At 36.7% G+C, this 23,483-nt stretch overlaps 1 protein-coding gene across 1 annotated transcript in view; it reads right to left on the minus strand.

Annotated features, from left to right (window-relative positions):
- The window catches only part of LOC117317924 (kalirin-like), a gene marked incomplete at its 3' end in the record, with an annotated part of 212,002 nt that overhangs the window by 167,545 nt on the left and 20,974 nt on the right, over positions 1–23,483 (minus strand). The window contains 10 exon segments of the mRNA XM_033872893.1: positions 12,889–13,058; positions 13,543–13,734; positions 13,844–13,966; positions 14,465–14,566; positions 15,460–15,588; positions 15,921–16,052; positions 17,616–17,807; positions 18,347–18,469; positions 19,685–19,866; positions 23,198–23,423. Of these exon segments, the coding sequence (XP_033728784.1) occupies positions 12,889–13,058; positions 13,543–13,734; positions 13,844–13,966; positions 14,465–14,566; positions 15,460–15,588; positions 15,921–16,052; positions 17,616–17,807; positions 18,347–18,469; positions 19,685–19,866; positions 23,198–23,423 (1,571 nt within the window).

Raw genomic sequence — 23,483 nt, forward strand, 5'->3', positions numbered from 1 at the left:
GACGGACCTCAGGGTGGTGTATAAAGTTAGTCAGCACTTCAGACAGACAGTGGCTTGGTGTCTGTACAGAGTTATCTACCCTGATGTTACCCCGGACCAAACGACTGGGGACGGACCTCAGGGTGGTGTATAAAGTTAGTCAGCACTTCAGACAGACAGTGGCTTGGTGTCTGTACAGAGTTATCTACCCTGATGTTCCCCCGGACCAAACGACTGGGGACGGACCTCAGGGAGGTGTATAAAGTTAGTCAGCACTTCAGACAGAGTTATCTACCCTGATGTTCCCCCGGACCAAACGACTGGGTACGGACCTCAGGGTGGTGTATAAAGTTAGTCAGCACTTCAGACAGACAGTGGCTTGGTGTCTGTACAGAGTTATCTACCCTGATGTTCCCCCGGACCAAACGACTGGGTACGGACCTCAGGGTGGTGTATAAAGTTAGTCAGCACTTCAGACAGACAGTGGCTTGGTGTCTGTACAGAGTTATCTACCCTGATGTTACCCCGGACCAAACGACTGGGGACGGACCTCAGGGCAGTGTATATAACAGAGAAAGTTAGTCAGCACTTCAGACAGACAGTGGCTTGGTGTCTGTACAGAGTTATCTACCCTGATGTTCCCCCGGACCAAACGACTGGGGACGGACCTCAGGGCGGTGTATATAACAGAGAAAGTTAGTCAGCACTTCAGACAGACAGTGGTTTGGTGTCTGATGAGTACAGAGTTATCTACCCTGATGTTACCCGGGACTAAACGACTGGGGACGGACCTCAGGGTGGTGTATATAAGAGGAAAAACTTCAACCGTCATAATTCAAAATGGCTGCTGGCCGCCTGTCAGCCATCTTGTTTTCCAATCAGTCTCAAAGTTTACATTGCACAATAATGGACCAAAGGGACCTACAAATAAAATCTGAAAAGATCCATGGAAAACTGGATCTCAAAACAGTAACCAGGGACCATGGGAAAATTTGAGAAAGATCCATGAACAACTTTCTGAGAAATAGTGATAACAAGAATTGTTTAAGGACGGATGGAGCGACAGACAGATGGCAGACACTAGACAAAGACTAATTTGAATAGCAGACCATCTGATGATGGTGGGCTTAAATAATGAAAGGAAAGTTACATTTGAACTTAAATATTATTTACTTTTTGTAAAGAACTATAAAAACATCAATATTTTCCTTTTTTCTGTGCGTTTAATTTCAGACGATGTTCCACCTAAGGAAAGAAAACAAATATTTAACTTTTTGTTTTTTCAGAAATTTCCATACTATCTATAGAAACATCGTTTTTTCTTTCTTTTTTTCCTTTTTTTTTTTTTGTTTTTTTTGGGGGATTTTTTTTTTAAATTAGAATTAATTTGTTTGCTAATTTTACCACAACTAAAAGGTGGAAACATTTCATGGCATGATATGCCTGTTAACCTACAATATGATCCACCTAACTTCTAATACAGATATACAACCATGACAGCATGAGCCTAGAACCTAAACTACACACCCAGACCCTCTACTACAACAATACCTTGGGCCAGCCACAGAATCACCAAGATGGATGGGAAAAAATCTTTCATGATGACTTCTCCTGAACATCTACATTTGTAATAGCTGGGCAACGCTAAGGTACACACAAAAAAATGGCTATCCATCATCAGATAGGGTGTATGTGATGAGGAAGATCTTAAAGTACATTACGCCTGGTGTAGACTAGTAGGTAATATTGTTACTTGTACAGTAAAACTAGAGATAAATGTAGACTGTAGGTAATATTGTTACTTGTACAGTAAAACTAGAGATAAATGTAGACTGTAGGTAATATTGTTACTTGTACAGTAAAACTAGAGATAAATGTAGACTGTAGGTAATATTGTTACTTGTACAGTAAAACTAGAGATAAAGGTAGACTAGGTAATATTGTTACTTGTACAGTAAAACTAGAGATAAATGTAGACTAGGTAATATTGTTACTTGTACAGTAAAACTAGAGATAAATGTAGACTGTAGGTAATATTGTTACTTGTACAGTAAAACTAGAGATAAAGGTAGACTAGGTAATATTGTTACTTGTACAGTAAAACTAGAGATAAATGTAGACTAGGTAATATTGTTACTTGTACAGTAAAACTACAGATAAATGTAGACTAGGTAATATTGTTACTTGTACAGTAAAACTAGAGATAAATGTAGACTGTAGGTAATATTGTTACTTGTACAGTAAAACTAGAGATACAGTTGAGTGTAGACTAAAGGTTACACAAAGTGCACTCCGAGTGCACTCCGTTTGGACTCCAGGTAAACTTGGAGTGCACTCCAAGTTTACCTGGAGTCCTATCAGGCCCCAATTCTACCTTGGTCCACATGTATCACATGTACATGTAACCAAGTACATATACACATAATGTTTATATATAGATGTATACTCATATACAATTAAGACTCCTAAAACATGTAACAATAAGATATATGTTACTGTTTTATCTTTGTATATACCATATAATTTCGTTGGTTAATTTTTAATTGGTTAACAAACAATGCATCTAATATAATTGATTTTTTTTATTAGAAAACCCTATATAAGTGACTGAATAGATATGGCACTTTGTTGAAAAATGTATGACAGCATTCCTTTCATTTGAAGAATTTTAACAAGCCACGCCATAAATGAATAGAATTGGGAATAAACAGAAATGTATTTGGCAAGTTGGTTGTGGTCTCTCAAAATGTAGAGTCTGAATGTGTACTGGAACTATCTTGTACTCAAAGTACTACTGTTTTTAATATTTCAAATACTTTACTTCCAACAGTATATATATTACTTAACATACAATACAAAAGAAAGCTTGTTTTTTATCACCTTGATAGCATATTCTGGATCCAATGTCTAGTTTTGTTTAGAGTTGAACATCAGACTTACATTTCCATTTGGTAAACCAACCGTTTTTTTTGGTTTGTTAAACTTGCCTTATTAAATCCAGGTCATACATGGAGTTCTTTCAACTGTTATGTAAGATACAACCCCTCCTTCCAGAATCAATATTTACCTGTATATCAAGCGTGATTACAGGGGTGTGGAGAAAAGACAGACTTGTACACTGACCCCAATAATGACCCCTTCCTCCAAGTTTACCTTATAAGGTGTGAAGATCAGGACAGGTGTACACACAGTCATCTAACTAGATAAAGACCCCCTTAATTGTTAGATGGAAACTGGTCATCGCACCTTACCTTTACCTAGCCCGAGTTTCCTCTGGCCCTGACACCATGTCTGGTATGGTGTCAGGGCCAGAGGAAACTCGGGCTAACCTATATACCAAGTTCATAAAGAATATAGGTACAGACTTGTGACTGTCTATATCTGACACTTTTGAAATGATATGATTGTTCATTACTATTAAAATACTATTACAACAACAGTTATAAGTCATTATCATATATATATATAAAAAAAAACATAACAAAAGATATTTTATTTCAAACTGGTACTATTACTTTGTGTCTTTAATATTATAATGTAAGTATGTATAGAGTATAAGAAGTGAATTATAATGTAAATCACCATAGATTGATATGATTTCCATGTTTGAGTTATAAGTAAATACTTATCAAACATTCCATACACTAACTGCAGCTTACCTTATGAAATTTTTTTTAAAGTTTAAACATTTAACTTTATGATTTTATAATTGTCTTGAACAACCATTGTACATTCATGACCTGTATCTGTTACATGTATGAGTGACACATCGATGATAGATATTGACTGCATAGGAATAGAAAACGATGTAGTTCCAACAGGTAAGTTTTACAGGTAAATGGTACATAGGTTGCCAGTGTCCAACTGCCACGGGGCAAATTGTACCTCAGGCAGTTTCCTGTTTCCTATTATGATCCCATTTCCTGGACGAGAACAATGTGTACTAATTACGGGTATAGGGCTATAGGTTGGTTTTGGGAAATGGTGAATTTACATTTATTATACCCTTGGGAATTATACTGATTTTTTTTTACTTTAATCTCTTTCTTTACAAATATTTTTCTTAAAGCAATGTCTTTATATTTTTGAATATAACAAGATAAGAACTGCGTCATTTCTTAATTTGATTTACATTATTTTTTTCTGAACTTGTATCATTCAACATTTCACCTCTACATACCGGACACCTGCATAAACCGGCCAATACGTTTAGTCTCAATGACTTACAGTTTAGACAGGTTACAATGTTATAAGAAACAGCTTATTTTTACTTTCTAATTTCGGTATAGAATAACTTCATTTCAATAAAGTTGGTCTTCTAAAACCTGTTTACCAGTTTGTTAATGGTTTTACAGCTTATTTTGACATTTCCACCTTAATTATATCGGTATTTCGTTTATAATTTTGGTCTGATTAAGGCCTCTCAGATGGAGAGCTACAATCCTTTCCTTCAGGTCAGGAGATAATCTTACTGTTCTGATGGCCTGAGGCTACACACCCAGCTTTGCACAGCTTCATCATTTGAAGCCATACAACAACAAATATGGACATAGGTATTTCTGTGAACCCAGGACAGTACCTGTAGCTGGCTACTAAAACTCACCTGGCACAGTTCTCAGGTGTGTCAGGCCAGAGTCAGTCATGCATGGCCAATAATAATAGCAATTATAACAGATACTGTCATTTATTATGGGTAGTACAGAACTTCATACTTGTGTGTACATTATGTCAGAACATTATTTTAACCAGGTAATGCTCGTAAATATTTACAGTTGTAAATGTATACTTTTTAACAATACATTTAAAAATATAAACCTATATAAACTATATTGATTATGTTTATTTTATAATTACTTGCCTGAACTGAGTACATATCTGTAGTTATATTTTCCTTTCATGTAGAGAATGTCTTATTAAAAAACCCACATAAGTCATTAAATACTGTAAACTTTCAATATTTTGAATAATCAATAACATAATATAGATACATTATCTAAGCTTCCTTTAAAGTCATGATATGTGTACAGAAGTAAATATTCTAATTGAAATAATTTTTTACTTCCTTAATAAAATGAAATACAGTTTAATTACTTAATAAAATATGAAATAATAAGCAATTAACTTTCATAAAAACCTGATTATAGCATAAATTGTATAACTGTATTTTATGGATCTTAATAAATATAGATTTAACATGTAGGCATTATTACCATGTATTGACAATAAAATAAATATTCCTAGTAGACTAAACAAATGTAAATAGTAATATGAACAGAACAAAAGTAATTTGTAAAAATCTATTTATTTATAATAAATTATATTAAAAGCATCAAAGTATTAATATTTATATATGATATAGTCTGATTATAGACCCGGGGCAGACATGGTGTCTTATAGGACTCCAGGTAGACTCGGAGTCCACTTGGAGTGCACTCCAAGTTTACCTGGAGTCCAAAGGAGTGCACTCCAAGTCCAAACGGAGTGCACTCGGAGTGCACTTGGGTGTAACCTTTAGTCTACACTCAACTGTATATGTAGACTGTAGGTAATATTGTTACTTGTACAGTAAAACTAGAGATAAATGTAGACTAGTAGGTAATATTGTTACTTGTACAGTAAAACTAGAGATAAATGTAGACTGTGGGTAATATTGTTACTTGTACAGTAAAACTAGATATAAATGTAGACTAGGTAATATTGTTACTTGTACAGTAAAACTAGAGATAAATGTAGACTAGGTAATATTGTTACTTGTACAGTAAAACTAGAGATAAATGTAGACTAGGTAATATTGTTACTTGTACAGTAAAACTAAACATAAATGTAGACTAGGTAATATTGTTACTTGTACAGTAAAACTAGACATAAATGTAGACTAGGTAATATTGTTACTTGTACAGTAAAACTAGAGATAAATGTAGACTGTAGGTAATATTGTTACTTGTACAGTAAAACTAGACATAAATGTAGACAGTAGGTAATATTGTTACTTGTACAGTAAAACTAGAGATAAATGTAGACTAGGTAATATTGTTACTTGTACAGTAAAACTAGATATAAATGTAGACTAGGTAATATTGTTACTTGTACAGTAAAACTAGAGATAAATGTAGACTAGGTAATATTGTTACTTGTACAGTAAAACTAGATATAAATGTAGACTGTAGGTAATATTGTTACTTGTACAGTAAAACTAGAGATAAATGTAGACTAGGTAATATTGTTACTTGTACAGTAAAACTAGAGATAAATGTAGACTAGTAGGTAATATTGTTACTTGTACAGTAAAACTAGAGATAAATGTAGACTAGGTAATATTGTTACTTGTACAGTAAAACTAGAGATAAATGTAGACTGTAGGTAATATTGTTACTTGTACAGTAAAACTAGAGATAAATGTAGACTGTGGGTAATATTGTTACTTGTACAGTAAAACTAGAGATAAATGTAGACTGTGGGTAATATTGTTACTTGTACAGTAAAACTAGAGAGAAATGTAGACTAGGTAATATTGTTACTTGTACAGTAAAACTAGAGACAAATGTAGACTGTAGGTAATATTGTTACTTGTACAGTAAAACTAGAGATAAATGTAGACTGTAGGTAATATTGTTACTTATACAGTAAAACTAGAGATAAATGTAGACTAGGTAATATTGTTACTTGTACAGTAAAACTAGAGATAAATGTAGACTGTGGGTAATATTGTTACTTGTACAGTAAAACTAGAGATAAATGTAGACTGTGGGTAATATTGTTACTTGTACAGTAAAACTAGAGATAAATGTAGACTAGGTAATATTGTTACTTGTACAGTAAAACTAGAGATAAATGTAGACTGTAGGTAATATTGTTACTTGTACAGTAAAACTAAAGATATATGTAGACTAGGTAATATTGTTACTTGTACAGTAAAACTAGAGATAAATGTAGACTAGGTAATATTGTTACTTGTACAGTAAAACTAGAGATAAATGTAGACTGTGGGTAATATTGTTACTTGTACAGTAAAACTAGAGATAAATGTAGACTGTGGGTACATATTTTTACTTGTACAGTAAAACTAGAGATAAATGTAGACTGTAGGTAATATTGTTACTTGTACAGTAAAACTAGAGATAAATGTAGACTAGGTAATATTGTTACTTGTACAGTAAAACTAGAGATAAATGTAGACTAGGTAATATTGTTACTTGTACAGTAAAACTAGAGATAAATGTAGACTGTGGGTAATATTGTTACTTGTACAGTAAAACTAGAGATAAATGTAGACTGTGGGTAATATTGTTACTTGTACAGTAAAACTAGAGATAAATGTAGACTGTGGGTAATATTGTTACTTGTACAGTAAAACTAGAGATAAATGTAGACTGTGGGTACAATTTTTACTTGTACAGTAAAATTACATATCAAAGTAGTCAACTGAGTTCTGAAATACATACTGAAAGTGTTTTGTTTTTTAATCAAGAACTGAACACATTTGACCAGGGTGCTACTTTCGTAATATTTTGACCTTGAGCCTCAAGGTTATTGAGATAATGTTGTTGAAAAATTATAAGACCACTTATCTATGTGACCTTGAGAGTTAGTCAAGGTCATTGATTTGAACAAACTTGGTAGCCCTTTCTCCTAGCATTACACTGGTACAATATTGTGACCCTGGGCCTTTTGGTTATTGAGTAGATGTTGAAAATGTAAATTGATTACGACACACAACTTTGGACAAAAGGTAATCATAATTGGTCGCTTATGACCCCTTTACAGGTATAAAGACCTAATAAATGTAGATCTAGACCTGCCAAGAAACAGGAGTTTATACCAAACACACACAGTTCTTAAAATATCAAATCAATAGCTTTAACACCAGAAGAGTTATCTCCCTTGAAAACAAAACAAACCTCTTCTTACTGTACACAATCTAACACACTGAGTCAGAGCAGCATAATAAGATAATTTCTAACAAAATATTCAGGAATCAACAAAGTAAATAGCAGTTAACTCCAACAAAATAAAGAATTTTTAAAGAAATTAAATGAAAATAAAAAACAACACCTGTCCTGTGACCAATTTTGAATTAAAAAGGGGAATGAGACCATAGACTTAATGTTAACTAGTTCCTATCAGGACAACTGGGTAATATAAGCTTTGTCAAATAGAAAGCCCTTTTAAGAAAAGGCCCATGGGGCCCATGGCTTCTGGAACTGGCACAAATCAGTACAATTATCAATTCAAAATTAATACGCCTGCAATGAGATCAGGCTACAGCCAATTACAGGTCATGCCGGCATTTAAAACATAGCACCCTTCAAATCTAAACCAATATTTGAACTAGATTTTCTATATTGATCTTGTTCTTATATTAAGTGAATATTTCTATGAGAATTGTTTTCATTTTTGTGTTTATTAAACTGATATCTTTACGGTGCCAGTTATATACCTCGTCAGTGATGTAAAAGATCTTTTAATATTTCTTGAATCTCTTCATTTGCTCAAACGTCTAACAGATCCTGTTTTGATTTTTATAATTTGTCAAGTTTTTTACAATTCTGTATGGTCAATTTTTCATTATAAAGGATTTTTGAGGACTGCGTCAAACCTTTATTCCTTATTCAGATAAAACCAAGCAAATCACATCTTCAATAATTTGTCACTGTTACCAAAATGTTGCTGTCGTTTAACTCTTTAAGAACTGTTGTCGACTATCTCATTTCCTATAACTATAGTCGACGTAATTTTAAACTTCCTCTTCCTCACTGTCAACTAAAGTTTGGTACAACAATAGCTGACAGGCTAAGCTGACGCTATTTGAATGTTAATTTGTTAAAAACAGCTACATTTTCATTTTAGAATTTACATGTAGTTAAATATTTTTCAATAACGTCCAAAGATAACTCTAACCTTTTGTTTCTATATGAAAAAACAACACATCAAAAATACACATGAAGTCTGCCATTTTGTTTACACTTCTGGGGGCGAGCCTAAAAACTACTTCTGGTATGGAATCCGGAAAGAACATAAAGTACAGAAAGAGTTCATATCAAATTATCACAGTTTAAATTATCAATATAATTGTGAATTGAACAGTACTTATTCTTACGGTAAAAATTGAAATCAAAGTGCCTAAGCCAATCATAGGTGCTTAAAAGCTTGTGTACAAAGGACTGAAATAAAGGAGGAAAGTGGTACAAAATCATACAATGGCAGACAAAAGAAGGACATTTCCATTTATGTCTCAAATATAGAAACAATCAGAGATTTCATTGTTTAGTTGACAATTGAAAAATATCAGTCCTAAAAATAATATACAATGGTTGAGGGTCATTTTCATCAACCCTTGAGGTAATTAACAAGTTGGTGATTTTCCAGTGTCACAACAAAAGTGAATTAATGCGAGTTGTTACTGCCCCAGATCCATCTCGTTGATGACTTATACAGCAAGCAAGATAATTTATGTGGAACATATAGTTCGGAATACTCGGCAATAAGGCAGGTCTATTAGGACTTTTCCAGTAAAACATCTACCCCGTCCCAGGACTCCAGTAAAACATCTACCCTGCCCCAGGACTCCAGTAAAACATCTACCCCACCCCAGGACTCCAGTAAAACATTTACCCCACCCCAGGATTCCAGTAAAACATCTACCCGGCCCCAGGACTCCAGGTTTGGTGAAGGGCTTTTCCAGTAAAACATCTACCCCGCCCCAGGACTCCAGTAAAACGTCTACCCCGCCCCAGGACTCCAGTAAAACATCTACCCCACCCCAGGACTCCAGTAAAACATCTACCCCACCCCAGGACTCCAGTAAAACATCTACCCCACCCCAGGACTCCAGTAAAACATCTACCCCACCCCAGGACTCCAGTAAAACATCTACCCCACCCCAGGACTCCAGTAAAACATCTACCCTACCCCAGGACTCCAGTAAAACATCTCCCCCACCCCAGGACTCCAGTAAAACATCTACCCACCCCAGGACTCCAGTAAAACATCTACCCCGCCCCATGACTCCAGTAAAACATCTACCCCACCCCAGGACTCCAGGTTTGGTGAAGGGGTACCACCTATAGAATTTATTTAATAAATTACATAGAAGTAAAAGGAAGGTAATCCAACCATGTATAGAAGTGATTTATTGTGGAGTACTGGGGCCATGTAGATATTTTAATGGAATGGTCCTTATTGGGGTCTGGTAGATATTTTAATGGAATGGTCCTTATTGGGGCCAGGTAGATATTTTAATGGAATGGTCCTTATTGGGGCCATGTAGATATTTTAATGGAATGGCCCTTATTGGGGCCATGTAGATATTTTAATGGAATGGTCCTTATTGGGGCCAGGTAGATATTTTAATGGAATGGCCCTTATTGGGGCCAGGTAGATATTTTAATGGAATGGCCCTTATTGGGGCCAGGTAGATATTTTAATGGAATGGCCCTTATTGGGGCCAGGTAGATATTTTAATGGAATGGCCCTTATTTTAACGTTTTATCTAGGACTGATTTGTTTTACAGAAACTTCTTCAATCATATATCCTTGAAGTCCTTTACAATATGAAACAAGAGATCCCAGAGGGATCTTGGCGCCCACCATTGAATGATCTTCATAGGTTCCATGTCAGATTGATCTTTTCTCTACTTTTCCTTTCCTCTAAGTCTTACTAATCTGTGTAAATTCAGAAACAGCCCTCTATAGCTAGTACTTTTCAAACAAGGGGAACCTATATATAAAATTTAAGATTTAGCGATAATGGTTGTCTGTCGACCATGTTGTTTTTGGATTGGTCCCAATATGCAAAACTAGGCACTGAGGGGAACCTACATATGAAATTTGAGAAAGATCCCTTCAGTGCTTTATGAGAATTAGCGATAACTTCAATTGTCAAAATCCAAGATGGCTGCCTGTCAGCCATGTTGTTTTCCGATTGGTCTCAAAATGCAATATGCATAACTAGGTACCAAGGGGAACCTACATATGAAATTTGAGAAAGATCCCTTCATTACTTTCTGAGAAATGCGATAACAAACTTCAATTGTCAAAATCCAAGATGGCTGCCTGTCGGCCATGTTGTTTTCCGATTGGTTTCAAAATGCAATATGCATAAATAGGCACCAAGAGGAACCTACTTATGAAATTTGAGAAAGATCCCTTCAGTGCTTTCTCAGAAATAGCGATAACAAACTTCAAATGTCGAAATCCAAGATGGCTGCCTGTCGGCCATGTTGTTTTCCGATTAGTCTCAAAATCCAATATGCATAACTTAGCATCAAGGGGAACCTAAATATGAAATTTGAGAAAGATCCCTTCACTACTTTCTGAGGAATAGCGATAACAAACTTCAATTGTCAAAATCCAAGATGGCTGCCTGTCGGCCATGTTGTTTTCCGATTGGTCTCAAAATGCAATATGCATAACTAGGCACCAGGGGGAACCTACATATGAAATTTCAGGAATATCCCTTCATTAGTTTCTTAGAAATAGCGATAACAAATTTCAATTGTCGAAATCCAAGATGGCTGCCTGTCAGCCATGTTGTTTTCCGATCAGTCTCAAAATGCAATATGCATAACTAAGCACCGAGGGGAACCTACATATGAAATTTGAGAAAGATCCTTTCAGTACTTTCTCAGAAATAGCGATAACAAACTTCAATTGTCAAAATCCAAGATGGCTGCCTGTCGGCCATGTTGTTTTCTGATTGGTCTCAAAATGCAATATGCATAACTAGGCACCAGGGGGAACCTACATATGAAATTTCAGGAATATCCCTTCATTAGTTTCTTAGAAATAGCGATAACAAATTTCAATTGTCGAAATCCAAGATGGCTGCCTGTCAGCCATGTTGTTTTCCGATCAGTCTCAAAATGCAATATGCATAACTAAGCACCGAGGGGAACCTACATATGAAATTTGAGAAAGATCCTTTCAGTACTTTCTCAGAAATAGCGATAACAAACTTCAATTGTCAAAATCCAAGATGGCTGCCTGTCGGCCATGTTGTTTTCTAATTGGTCTCAAAATGCAATATGCATAACTAGGCACCAGGGGGAACCTACATATGAAATTTCAGGAATATCCCTTCATTACTTTCTCAGAAATAGCGATAACAAACTTCAATTGTCAAAATCCAAGATGGCTGCCTGTCAGCCATGTTGTTTTCCGATCAGTCTCAAAATGCAATATGCATAACTAAGCACCGAGGGGAACCTACATATGAAATTTGAGAAAGATCCTTTCAGTACTTTCTCAGAAATAGCGATAACAAACTTCAATTGTCAAAATCCAAGATGGCTGCCTGTCGGCCATGTTGTTTTCTGATTGGTCTCAAAATGCAATATGCATAACTAAGCACCGCGGGGAACCTACATATGAAATTTGAGAAAGATCCCTTCAGTACTTTCTCAGAAATAGCGATAACAAACTTCAATTGTCAAAATCCAAGATGGCTGCCTGTCGGCCATGTTGTTTTCCGATTGGTCTCAAAATGCAATATGCATAACAAGGCACCAGGGGGAACCTACATATGAAATTTGGGAAAGATCCCTTCAGTGCTTTCCGAGAATTAGCGATAACAAACTTCAATTGTCAAAATCCAAGATGGCTGCCTGTCGGCCATGTTGTTTTCCGATTGGTCTCAAAATGCAATATGCATAACTAGGTACCAAGGGGAACCTACATATAAAATTTGAGAAAGATCCCTTCAGTACTTTCCGAGAAATAGCGATAACAAGAATTGTTTACGGACAGACGGAGGGACGGGGGGACGGAGGGACGGACGGACGGACGGACGGACGGACGGACCACGGACCACGGACGCAGGGCGATTTGAATAGCCCACCATCTAGATGGTGGGCTAAAAAATGAAATAATAAAAATCAACTTTTAAATGAAAACTAAATAAATAGTACAAACCTTATTTCTTCAAGCAAATTTTCTCCTTCGCTAACTGTGTTGATAGCAGCCTCAATAGTTGTCTCCCTTTGTTGATTAAACTGTCCGAGTAGCTGTTCGGCCCCCTCCACGGTATCAGCTATTTCTGAACTCTGTAGTTCCTGTTGTAGTTCCTCAAGCCATGATGTTAACTGTAGATACAAATAGTCAAAAACTTTTACAATTCTGTTTTTGGTGCAATTAATTCAATTTTTACCCAATTATTTTGTATCCAAAATTTAAATTGGGTGACTGTAAAATTCAAATTCATTTAATTTAAATGTCATAAACAAGGGAAGGAATGACTGCCACTCCATCAGCTAAAAAGTGCTTGAAGTGTTGTCAAAGACATTTATCTAGTTATTTATTTACTTTAGTTCTTTATTTATTTATTTATTTATTTTTTACATTTGGAATTTAAAAGGTTAAAGTTTCTGCATGTAAATTTAAATGGTTAAGGATGTAGGATAGTAGTAAATTGTTTATGATTTTCCAAAGTTCAGGAATAGAACTGTGCTCCACTTTGCTTTAACACCTTCATGTGAAGTTTTTTCAGGTGTTTCCACAAATCAAAGAGACATCACAGAAATAAAGACTCCAAACTTATCAAAAACTTTGTTGGTGCTGTATACTGACCTCGTGGACATGTGTATAGAAGAAGACAGCCATTTCTAACGTGCCACGACGTCGTTCCAGAGCCGTGAGAAAGTTTCCCATCCTTTCCTCGAGCTCCTGAGCTTCACGGTAGATCTCTTTTGGGTCACATTCTCCTGTCTGGGCAAGTTCGTCTGCTGCTGCCAACAATTTGTCCGCGTTGGTTATCGTGTTCTAAAACAGAATTAAACAGCGTTAACATATTGTCAGTGGCGAGGATTGAGGATGCGAAAGCTTTCACTAATCAAATATTCAACTATTTTCCGAAGAAAACGGAACTTACTCGAGCTACGGACTCGAAGTGTTCGTGACTTTTCTGTAGTGCTTTGGCTCTCTGTAAACTCCGTCCTATAGATGTGTTTTTACGTAGGAAACCGTCGCCATGGTTATCCAGCCAATCTATAACCTGCAGAGAGAGAGAGAGCAAAAATATTTGATGCATGAAAGTTGTAACAAAGAATTTCACAGTAGAGTTATTCTAATATTTTTTTCAATTTGCTGGTAATGTTGCTGCAGTGAGAGATGGGATGACTTATTATAAGGTGTATGGTTATCAGACTAAAACATTTGATGCTCCTGCCCACAAACAAGTCCCAGATCACATAAATAAGCCCTCTTCTGTTTTGCAAAATCATAAATTTTGAAAAAATAAGCTAAAATTAGTTCAGAAATAAGCTTTAACTAAACTTAATAACTTTTACACCAGGGGATGGGGCTTAGTCAAGGATAAATATATTAACTGATTTTTGTAACTTATTTTTTTACACTATGAGTGGCTGTTTTTTTTAGGATAAATACAGTACTAAACATTTACACTAAGGGAGGGGGCTTACTTGAGGATAAATACAACAATTAAGTTTTACACAAGAGGAGGCTTATCTAAGGATAACCAAGTATGTGTTACCTGTTTCACGTCCTGTTGGAACAGCCGGAGTCCCAGTCGCTGATGAAGTTTGACTTTCTTCGTGTGCCACATCTGTTCCAGGTGGCGTTGATGGGCCAACACCTAAATCACACAACACATTGTTTAACAGTGTCACACAGTAAATGTCTTTACAATTTTTTGTCAAACTGTCTGGTATTTTTATGTGACATTTAGCACAAAGTAATGCTGTATTCAAAATTGCATAATTCCAAAATTTCTGACACATAATCCACACATTGTAAATGCAGTCGCATTAAAGAATTTTGCAAAACATAATACATTATTTTATGTAATTTTGCCACAATAGATACAAGAAAAAGAATTTAATACCCATACATGAGAATAATTTTATACATTTTATAAAATCTCAAACTCGGAAAATTCCTATTTACATATCTAATTCTAAGGCCCTAAAACTGTAAAAAAAAAAAAAAAATCTAAAAAGGGATTTTACATTGTTAGAGAAATCAAATTTCTGCCAAAATTTTCTTTAAACAAACACGTTTTCAATTGATTATGTTTGTTTTTGTCTGTCTCTGTGTTTTGTTTTTGTTTTTGTTTGTTTTTGTTTTTCTTCTTGTCTAGTTGTCTAGTTGAACCGTGTACATGTAGGTCGATAATTCCTATCTTAATTTCCCAAAATATCAACAAGGTATATGTGATAGTAAATATTTCCACCGACCGTCTTATAACAACAACCATATGTAGTTGTATTTAAGTATGATGTATAACATGTATTCAAAATATTACAAAATTAATAAAAAATGAATTTATGATTTTTTTTTTCATCTAATATTGAAAATTTTTGAAACTAGTTTAAACAACTGACACTAAAATCAAAGTATTTGTTCACTTTACAGAGTTTGACAGATAACACAGTTTTATTAGATTCTGGGATCAATAGAAAGTCTGTTTTGACTAGAGTGTCCAATTTAAATAAGATATGAATTAACACCAGTGATGACCTCACACACCTCGTGAACAACATCGAGTATGTGCCCTGCAGCCTCGGAGTAGTCTGCCTTGGCGGTGAGACTGTTGATGCTACTAGAGGTCACCGGTGTCTGAAGTGTGTCCAACAACTGTTTTCCATCCCCACAAACCTGTCAACAAAGGGAAACAACTCAAGTCAATACCCTCAACCTATGGAATACTTTTGCAACCTAAACAAACTGAAATTTTACAGGTATTATTGGTTACAATTTAAAATCATTCCATGAAACTTAATTCAAATCAGTAAATTTATTTTATCTAGTTACATACTTCATATATTTTAAGGCCCTGCATCTGTATACAGACCTTATATTTGTTAAGGCCCTGCTACTGTATAGATAGATTTTAAGGCCCTATTTCTGAATAGATACTCTGTATACTTTAGGCCCTGCTACTGTATATATGTCCTATTTATATTGAGGCCCTACTACTGTATACATACCTCTGCGTAAGCCTGACTAATAGCCTCTATCAGTCCTTGATGTTGTTGTAGAGCCGTTTCCAACTCTTCTATTAAAGAAGGAATTTCAGGGTTTTCACAAGCCTGACGCCATCCTACCACTTGGGCAAGGTACTGTATGTAGAAAGGGGAGAATAAGTTTAAACAAATAATTCAAAACTGAAAACTTTGTCAGCTGTTGGCAGTAAATCTACAGTGATCATATGAAGGTAATACATTAACATGTTACAAATTTTGAAGAAACATCACTCCTAGACCTCTAATATGAATGTATAAACCAAATAAGAAGGGCATGAGGTGTGTACTTTTGGAATTACAAGCTTTCCGAAAACTTGCCCCAAAAACTTTAAAGTCTTAGGGTGGACACCGACGCTGACGCTGGGGGTCCAGCATTAACTCACTGTTACTCATAACTGGTGAGCTAAAGACACCAACCAAATGTCTGTTACATCAAGATATTCATACAATTTACTTAAACGAAATAATCCCACTTCACGTTGACACCTTATTAGGATTGGCACTGTTTCTATTGTCATAGAAATATCTATCAAATCCTGTCAACAAGGAAAAGCTGTGCTTTATCGATCACCAGACACACCTTGGTAATAAAGTTATCTGTCACGGACACCTGAATGGTCGTCGATCACCAGACACACCTTGGTAATAAAGTTATCTGTCACGGACACCTGAATGGTCGTCGATCACCAGACACACCTTGGTAATAAAGTTATCTGTCACGGACACCTGAATGGTCGTCGATCACCAGACACACCTTGGTAATAAAGTTATCTGTCACGGACACCTGAATGGTCGTCGATCACCAGACACACCTTGGTAATAAAGTTATCTGTCACGGACACCTGAATGGTCGTCGATCACCAGACACACCTTGGTAATAAAGTTATCTGTCACGGACACCTGAATGGTCGTCGATCACCAGACACACCTTGGTAATAAAGTTATCTGTCACGGACACCTGAATGGTCGTCGATCACCAGACACACCTTGGTAATAAAGTTATCTGTCAGACACCTGAATGGTCGTCGATCACCAGACACACCTTGGTAATAAAGTTATCTGTCACGGACACCTGAATGGTCGTCGATCACCAGACACACCCTTGGTAATAAAGTTATCTGTCACGGACACCTGAATGGTCGTCGATCACCAGACACACCTTGGTAATAAAGTTATCTGTCACGGACACCTGAATGGTCGTCGATCACCAGACACACCCTGGTAATAAAGTTATCTGTCACGGACACCTGAATGGTCGTCGATCACCAGACACACCTTGGTAATAAAGTTATCTGTCACAGACACCTGAATGGTCGTCGATCACCAGACACACCTTGGTAATAAAGTTATCTGTCACGGACACCTGAATGGTCGTCGATCACCAGACACACCTTGGTAATAAAGTTATCTGTCACGACACCTGAATGGTCGTCGATCACCAGACACACCTTGGTAATAAAGTTATCTGTCAGACACCTGAATGGTCGTCGATCACCAGACACACCTTGGTAATAAAGTTATCTGTCAGACACCTGAATGGTCGTCGATCACCAGACACACCTTGGTAATAAAGTTATCTGTCACGGACACCTGAATGGTCGTCGATCACCAGACACACCTTGGTAATAAAGTTATCTGTCAGATACCTGAACCATTTACCTGTTCTGCCTTTTTGTAGAATGTTACAGACATACACAGAACCGCGCTGTAGTCATCCAAGGCTGCAGCCAGGCTCTTCCACTCACGCTCCAGTCTCGTAGCCTGCATGCGGATCTGGTTGGATGCGTAGTGCCCTGCGTCACATAGTCGCTGGGCCATGCTTAGTATTCGTGTGATGTTTACATAAACATTCTGTAAATACACAACATGCGAGGGTACTCATTTCTCTGAATTTAAAGACTAAAGAAAAAGTTTAAGATGTCTTCAAAGATGAAGATGACACAACATGTAATGTTTGAACACTTCTCTCAAATAATCCTTTAATATAAGATCTACCAATAGAACCAGGTTATATACATATAAAGAAATAATTTATTTGAAATTCATATCATTGTTGAAAATATCAAACGTACATTCGTCATTGAAAATGTAGGATTCTTAAAATACTGAAACAGCTGTTTTTCATTATAATTTAACAGATATGAGGATTTCTTTTCCAAACTGCTGAATTCAATATTGATACTGAAATGGCTGGGTTTTTATTTTTAAAAAAAAGCAACAAAAAAAGACAATTACTCTGAATTCAGTTTAAGTACTGAAATTTTTCCCATTAACTTTTGATTTGAAATTTTGCTTCTACACTAGTACAGACATGCATTTTCACTGAATACTCAATGAATTTTTCCCTGGGACATGAACACCAATCACAGATAAATGTTGAGATGTATTACCACAGCACTGTTAGCGAACTGGCTGTGTTCAGTCTCCAGTTCCACGGCCATCTGATGTGATGTCCCGATCTCTGTGTAGTTGACGAGGAATAATTCTTTGTTGTGAGAGATCCACTCAAACATCTGAGGAAACACAACAGATATAACATGTAATTATAACGACCTCGACTGACGGAGCAGCACCAACCCTTTCTGGTTATCTCCCCTTAATCACATTGTCAATCAACACTAACCCTTTCTGGTTATCTCCCCTTAATCACATTGTCAATCAACACTAACCCTTTCTGGTTTAGTGGACTCTGCCATTCATTCATTATTTGAAATCCAATATGGTCAGTAGGGGTGAAAGGGTTAATGGCATTTTCAATCAACACTAACCCTTTCTGGTTATCTCCCCTTAATTACATTGTCAATCAACACTTACCCTTTCTGGTTATCTCCCCTTAACCCTTTCAACCCCAAGAAACTTAAGTTGACTCTGCCATTGATTCATCATTTGAAGTCCAATATGGTCAGTAGGGGTGAAATGGTTAATGGCATTTTCAATCAACACTAACCCTTTCTGGTTGTCTCCCCTTAATCACATTGTCAATCAACACCATACTACCATTTAAATTTCAATTATGATATAAATTTTTTTCTCAAACACTTCATTTTTGAAAAGAATCATCAAAACTAATTACATGATGGTTACAAAACCACAATCTTTAATTCCAAGATGAGATCTGATACAGGCCCAGCTGGGTGTTCAATCCTTTTGATAGAACGTGCTGCATAATATCATTTTTTTTAATAAAAAAAGAGGAGATAACTCCTGTCAAATACAACAATTTCTTATATTTTCTGTGAGAGATCAGTGTCATTAACGTTAATCTGATCAAAGTATTGGATAATTAACCCATATAATATCAGATCAGGGGAGATAATTATGATAAGTTATATATATATCAGATCAGGGGAGATAATTATGATAAGTTATATATATATCAGATCAGGGGAGACAATTATGATAAGTTATATATATATCAGATCAGGGGAGACAATTATGATAAGTTATATATATATCAGATCAGGGGAGATAATTATGATAAGTTATATATATATCAGATCAGGGGAGATAATTATGATAAGTTATATATATATATCAGATCAGGGGAGATAATTATGATAAGTTATATATATATCAGATCAGGGGAGATAATTATGATAAGTTATATATATATCAGATCAGGGGAGATAATTATGATAAGTTATATATATATCAGATCAGGGGAGATAATTATGATAAGTTATATATATATCAGATCAGGGGAGATAATTATGATAAGTTATATCTACCTTTTCAACATCTTCCTCAAAGATACGTTGTTGTAGACACTGTTCCAGGCGGAGGCGCTTCACCTGCCACAGCTGGTTGAGATGCTGCTTCGTCCCATGCATTCGATCCAGCAGCTGGGAAATTTGGGGAACGGCACTTTGAAAATCTGCTGTCCCCGAGATCACAAACCTACGCCCCGAACCTGATCAATGAAGGAAGGAAAGATAGGCGATAATAAAGGTTGATAGAGATTTTACAAATCAGTTTTTTTGTTTTTTTGGGGGGAGGGGGGCAGTTGGCAATCAAAATCATGATATAAAATGGAAAGATTATGCCTTTACACTTAAACAGGATCAAGTGTTACATACAACATAACAATATCAGTTACCAAACAATTTGGACTGTACTAGGGCATCCAGTAGCACATTAAAAGTAGATTGTTGACTCCCCTCTCAGGAAGATTTTAAGTTTTTGACTCCCCATAGGATGATTTTAAGTAGGTTTTATGAAAGGGTTGACCTTTCTAACATCTAAGAAAAAGTGATATTTGACTCCTGAAATTTCTAAAAGAGACATGATCCTATTGACAAATGGAAGACATGAATAAATAATCTGTCACCCAGGATTTCCTTTACGATAACACTTACCAGACATTTGTCTGTCACCCAGGATTTCCTTTACGATAACATTTACCGGACATTTGTCTGTCACCCAGGATTTCCTTTACGATAACACTTACCGGACATTTGTCTGTCACACAGGATTTCCTTTACGATAACACTTACCCGACATTTGTCTATCACCCAGGATTTCCTTTACGATAACACTTACCGTACATTTGTCTATCACCCAGGATTTCCTTTACGATAACACTTACCCGACATTTGTCTGTCACCCAGGATTTCCTTTACGATAACACTTACCAGACATTTGTCTGTCACCCAGGATTTCCTTTACGATAACACTTACCGGACATTTGTCTATCACCCAGGATTTCCTTTACGATAACACTTACCAGACATTTGTCTGTCACCCAGGATTTCCTTTACAATAACACTTACCGGACATTTGTCTGTCACCCAGGATTTCCTTTACGATAACACTTACCAGACATTTGTCTGTCACCCAGGATTTCCTTTACGATAACATTTACCAGACATTTGTCTGTCACCCAGGATTTCCTTTACGATAACACTTACCGGACATTTGTCTGTCACCCAGGATTTCCTTTACGATAACACTTACCGGACATTTGTCTGTCACCCAGGATTTCCTTTACGATAACACTTACCCGACTTTTGTCTGTCACCTAGGATTTCTTTTACGATAACACTTACCAGACATTTGTCTGTCACCCAGGATTTCCTTTACGATAACACTTACCGGACATTTGTCTGACCCAGGATTTCCTTTACGATAACACTTACCCGACATTTGTCTGTCACCCAGGATTTCCTTTACGATAACACTTACCAGACATTTGTCTGTCACCCAGGATTTCCTTTACGATAACACTTACCGGACATTTGTCTATCACCCAGGATTTCCTTTACGATAACACTTACCCGACATTTGTCTATCACCCAGGATTTCCTTTACGATAACACTTACCGTACATTTGTCTATCACCCAGGATTTCCTTTACGATAACACTTACCCGACATTTGTCTGTCACCCAGGATTTCCTTTACGATAACACTTACCAGACATTTGTCTGTCACCCAGGATTTCCTTTACGATAACACTTACCGGACATTTGTCTATCACCCAGGATTTCCTTTACGATAACACTTACCCGACATTTGTCTGTCACCCAGGATTTCCTTTACAATAACACTTACCGGACATTTGTCTGTCACCCAGGATTTCCTTTACGATAACACTTACCAGACATTTGTCTGTCACCCAGGATTTCCTTTACGATAACATTTACCAGACATTTGTCTGTCACCCAGGATTTCCTTTACGATAACACTTACCGGACATTTGTCTGTCACCCAGGATTTCCTTTACGATAACACTTACCGGACATTTGTCTGTCACCCAGGATTTCCTTTACGATAACACTTACCCGACTTTTGTCTGTCACCTAGGATTTCTTTTACGATAACACTTACCAGACATTTGTCTGTCACCCAGGATTTCCTTTACGATAACACTTACCGGACATTTGTCTGACCCAGGATTTCCTTTACGATAACACTTACCCGACATTTGTCTGTCACCCAGGATTTCCTTTACAATAACACTTACCGGACATTTGTCTGTCACCCAGGATTTCCTTTACGATAACATTTACCGGACATTTGTCTGTCACCCAGGATTTCCTTTACGATAACACTTACCGGACATTTGTCTGTCACACAGGATTTCCTTTACGATAACACTTACCAGACATTTGTCTATCACCCAGGATATCCTTTACGATAACACTTACCGGACATTTGTCTGTCACCCAGGATTTCCTTTACAATAACACTTACCAGACATTTGTGTATCACCCAGGATTTCCTTTACGTTAACACTTACCGGACATTTGTCTATCACCCAGGATTTCCTTTACGATAACACTTACCGGACATTTGTCTGTCACCCAGGATTTCCTTTACGATAACACTTACCAGACATTTGTCTATCACCCAGGATTTCCTTGACGATAACACTTACCAGACATTTGTCTATCACCCAGGATATCCTTTACGATAACACTTACCGGACATTTATCTATCACTCAGGATTTCCTTTACGATAACACTTACCGTACATTTGTCTGTCACCCAGGATTTCCTTTACGATAACACTTACCGGACATTTATCTATCACTCAGGATTTCCTTTACGATAACACTTACCAGACATTTGTCTGTCACCCAGGATTTCCTTTACGATAACACTTACCGGACATTTGTCTGTCACCCAGGATTTCCTTTACGATAACACTTACCAGACATTTGTCTGTCACCCAGGATTTCCTTTACGATAACACTTACCGGACATTTGTCTATCACCCTGGATTTCCTTTACGATAACACTTACCGGACATTTATCTATCACTCAGGATTTCCTTTACGATAACACTTACCGGACATTTGTCTGTCACTCAGGATTTCCTTTACGATAACACTTACCAGACATTTGTCTGTCACCCAGGATTTCCTTTACGATAACACTTACCGGACATTTGTCTGTCACCCAGGATTTCCTTCACGATAACACTTACCGGACATTTGTCTGGATTTCCTTTACGATAACACTTACCGGACATTTGTCTGTCACCCAGGATTTCCTTTACGATAACACTTACCGGACATTTGTCTGTCACCCAGGATTTCCTTTACGATAACACTTACCGGACATTTGTCTGTCACCCAGGATTTCCTTCACGATAACACTTACCGGACATTTGTCTGTCACCCAGGATTTCCTTTACGATAACACTTACCGGACATTTGTCTGTCATCCAGGATTTCCTTTACGATAACACTTACCAGACATTTGTCTGTCACCCAGGATTTCCTTTACCATAACACTTACCGGACATTTGTGCATCCCCCAGGATTTCCTGTAGGATACGTCGCCCTTCCATTCCGAGATGTTCCACGGGTGCCATGGTCACACGTCGCTTGAGATGGTTGTGTTCCTCAAGGCGGTACTGGGCACCGTTCAGATCCTCTGGTAAATCAGGGTTTGTCAGAATGTTTCCAAGGTCGTCTAGTTTGTCCAGAAGGTCGAGAGCTTTCCAGATGAACTCCTCAAGCATCTGAAGTACACAAGAAAGGAGTATTCAAGCTCTACTATTAAAACAAGACAACCATTGTAT

Source organism: Pecten maximus, chromosome 19 (assembly GCF_902652985.1).
Source record: "Pecten maximus chromosome 19, xPecMax1.1, whole genome shotgun sequence".
Lineage (NCBI taxonomy): Eukaryota > Metazoa > Mollusca > Bivalvia > Pectinida > Pectinidae > Pecten > Pecten maximus.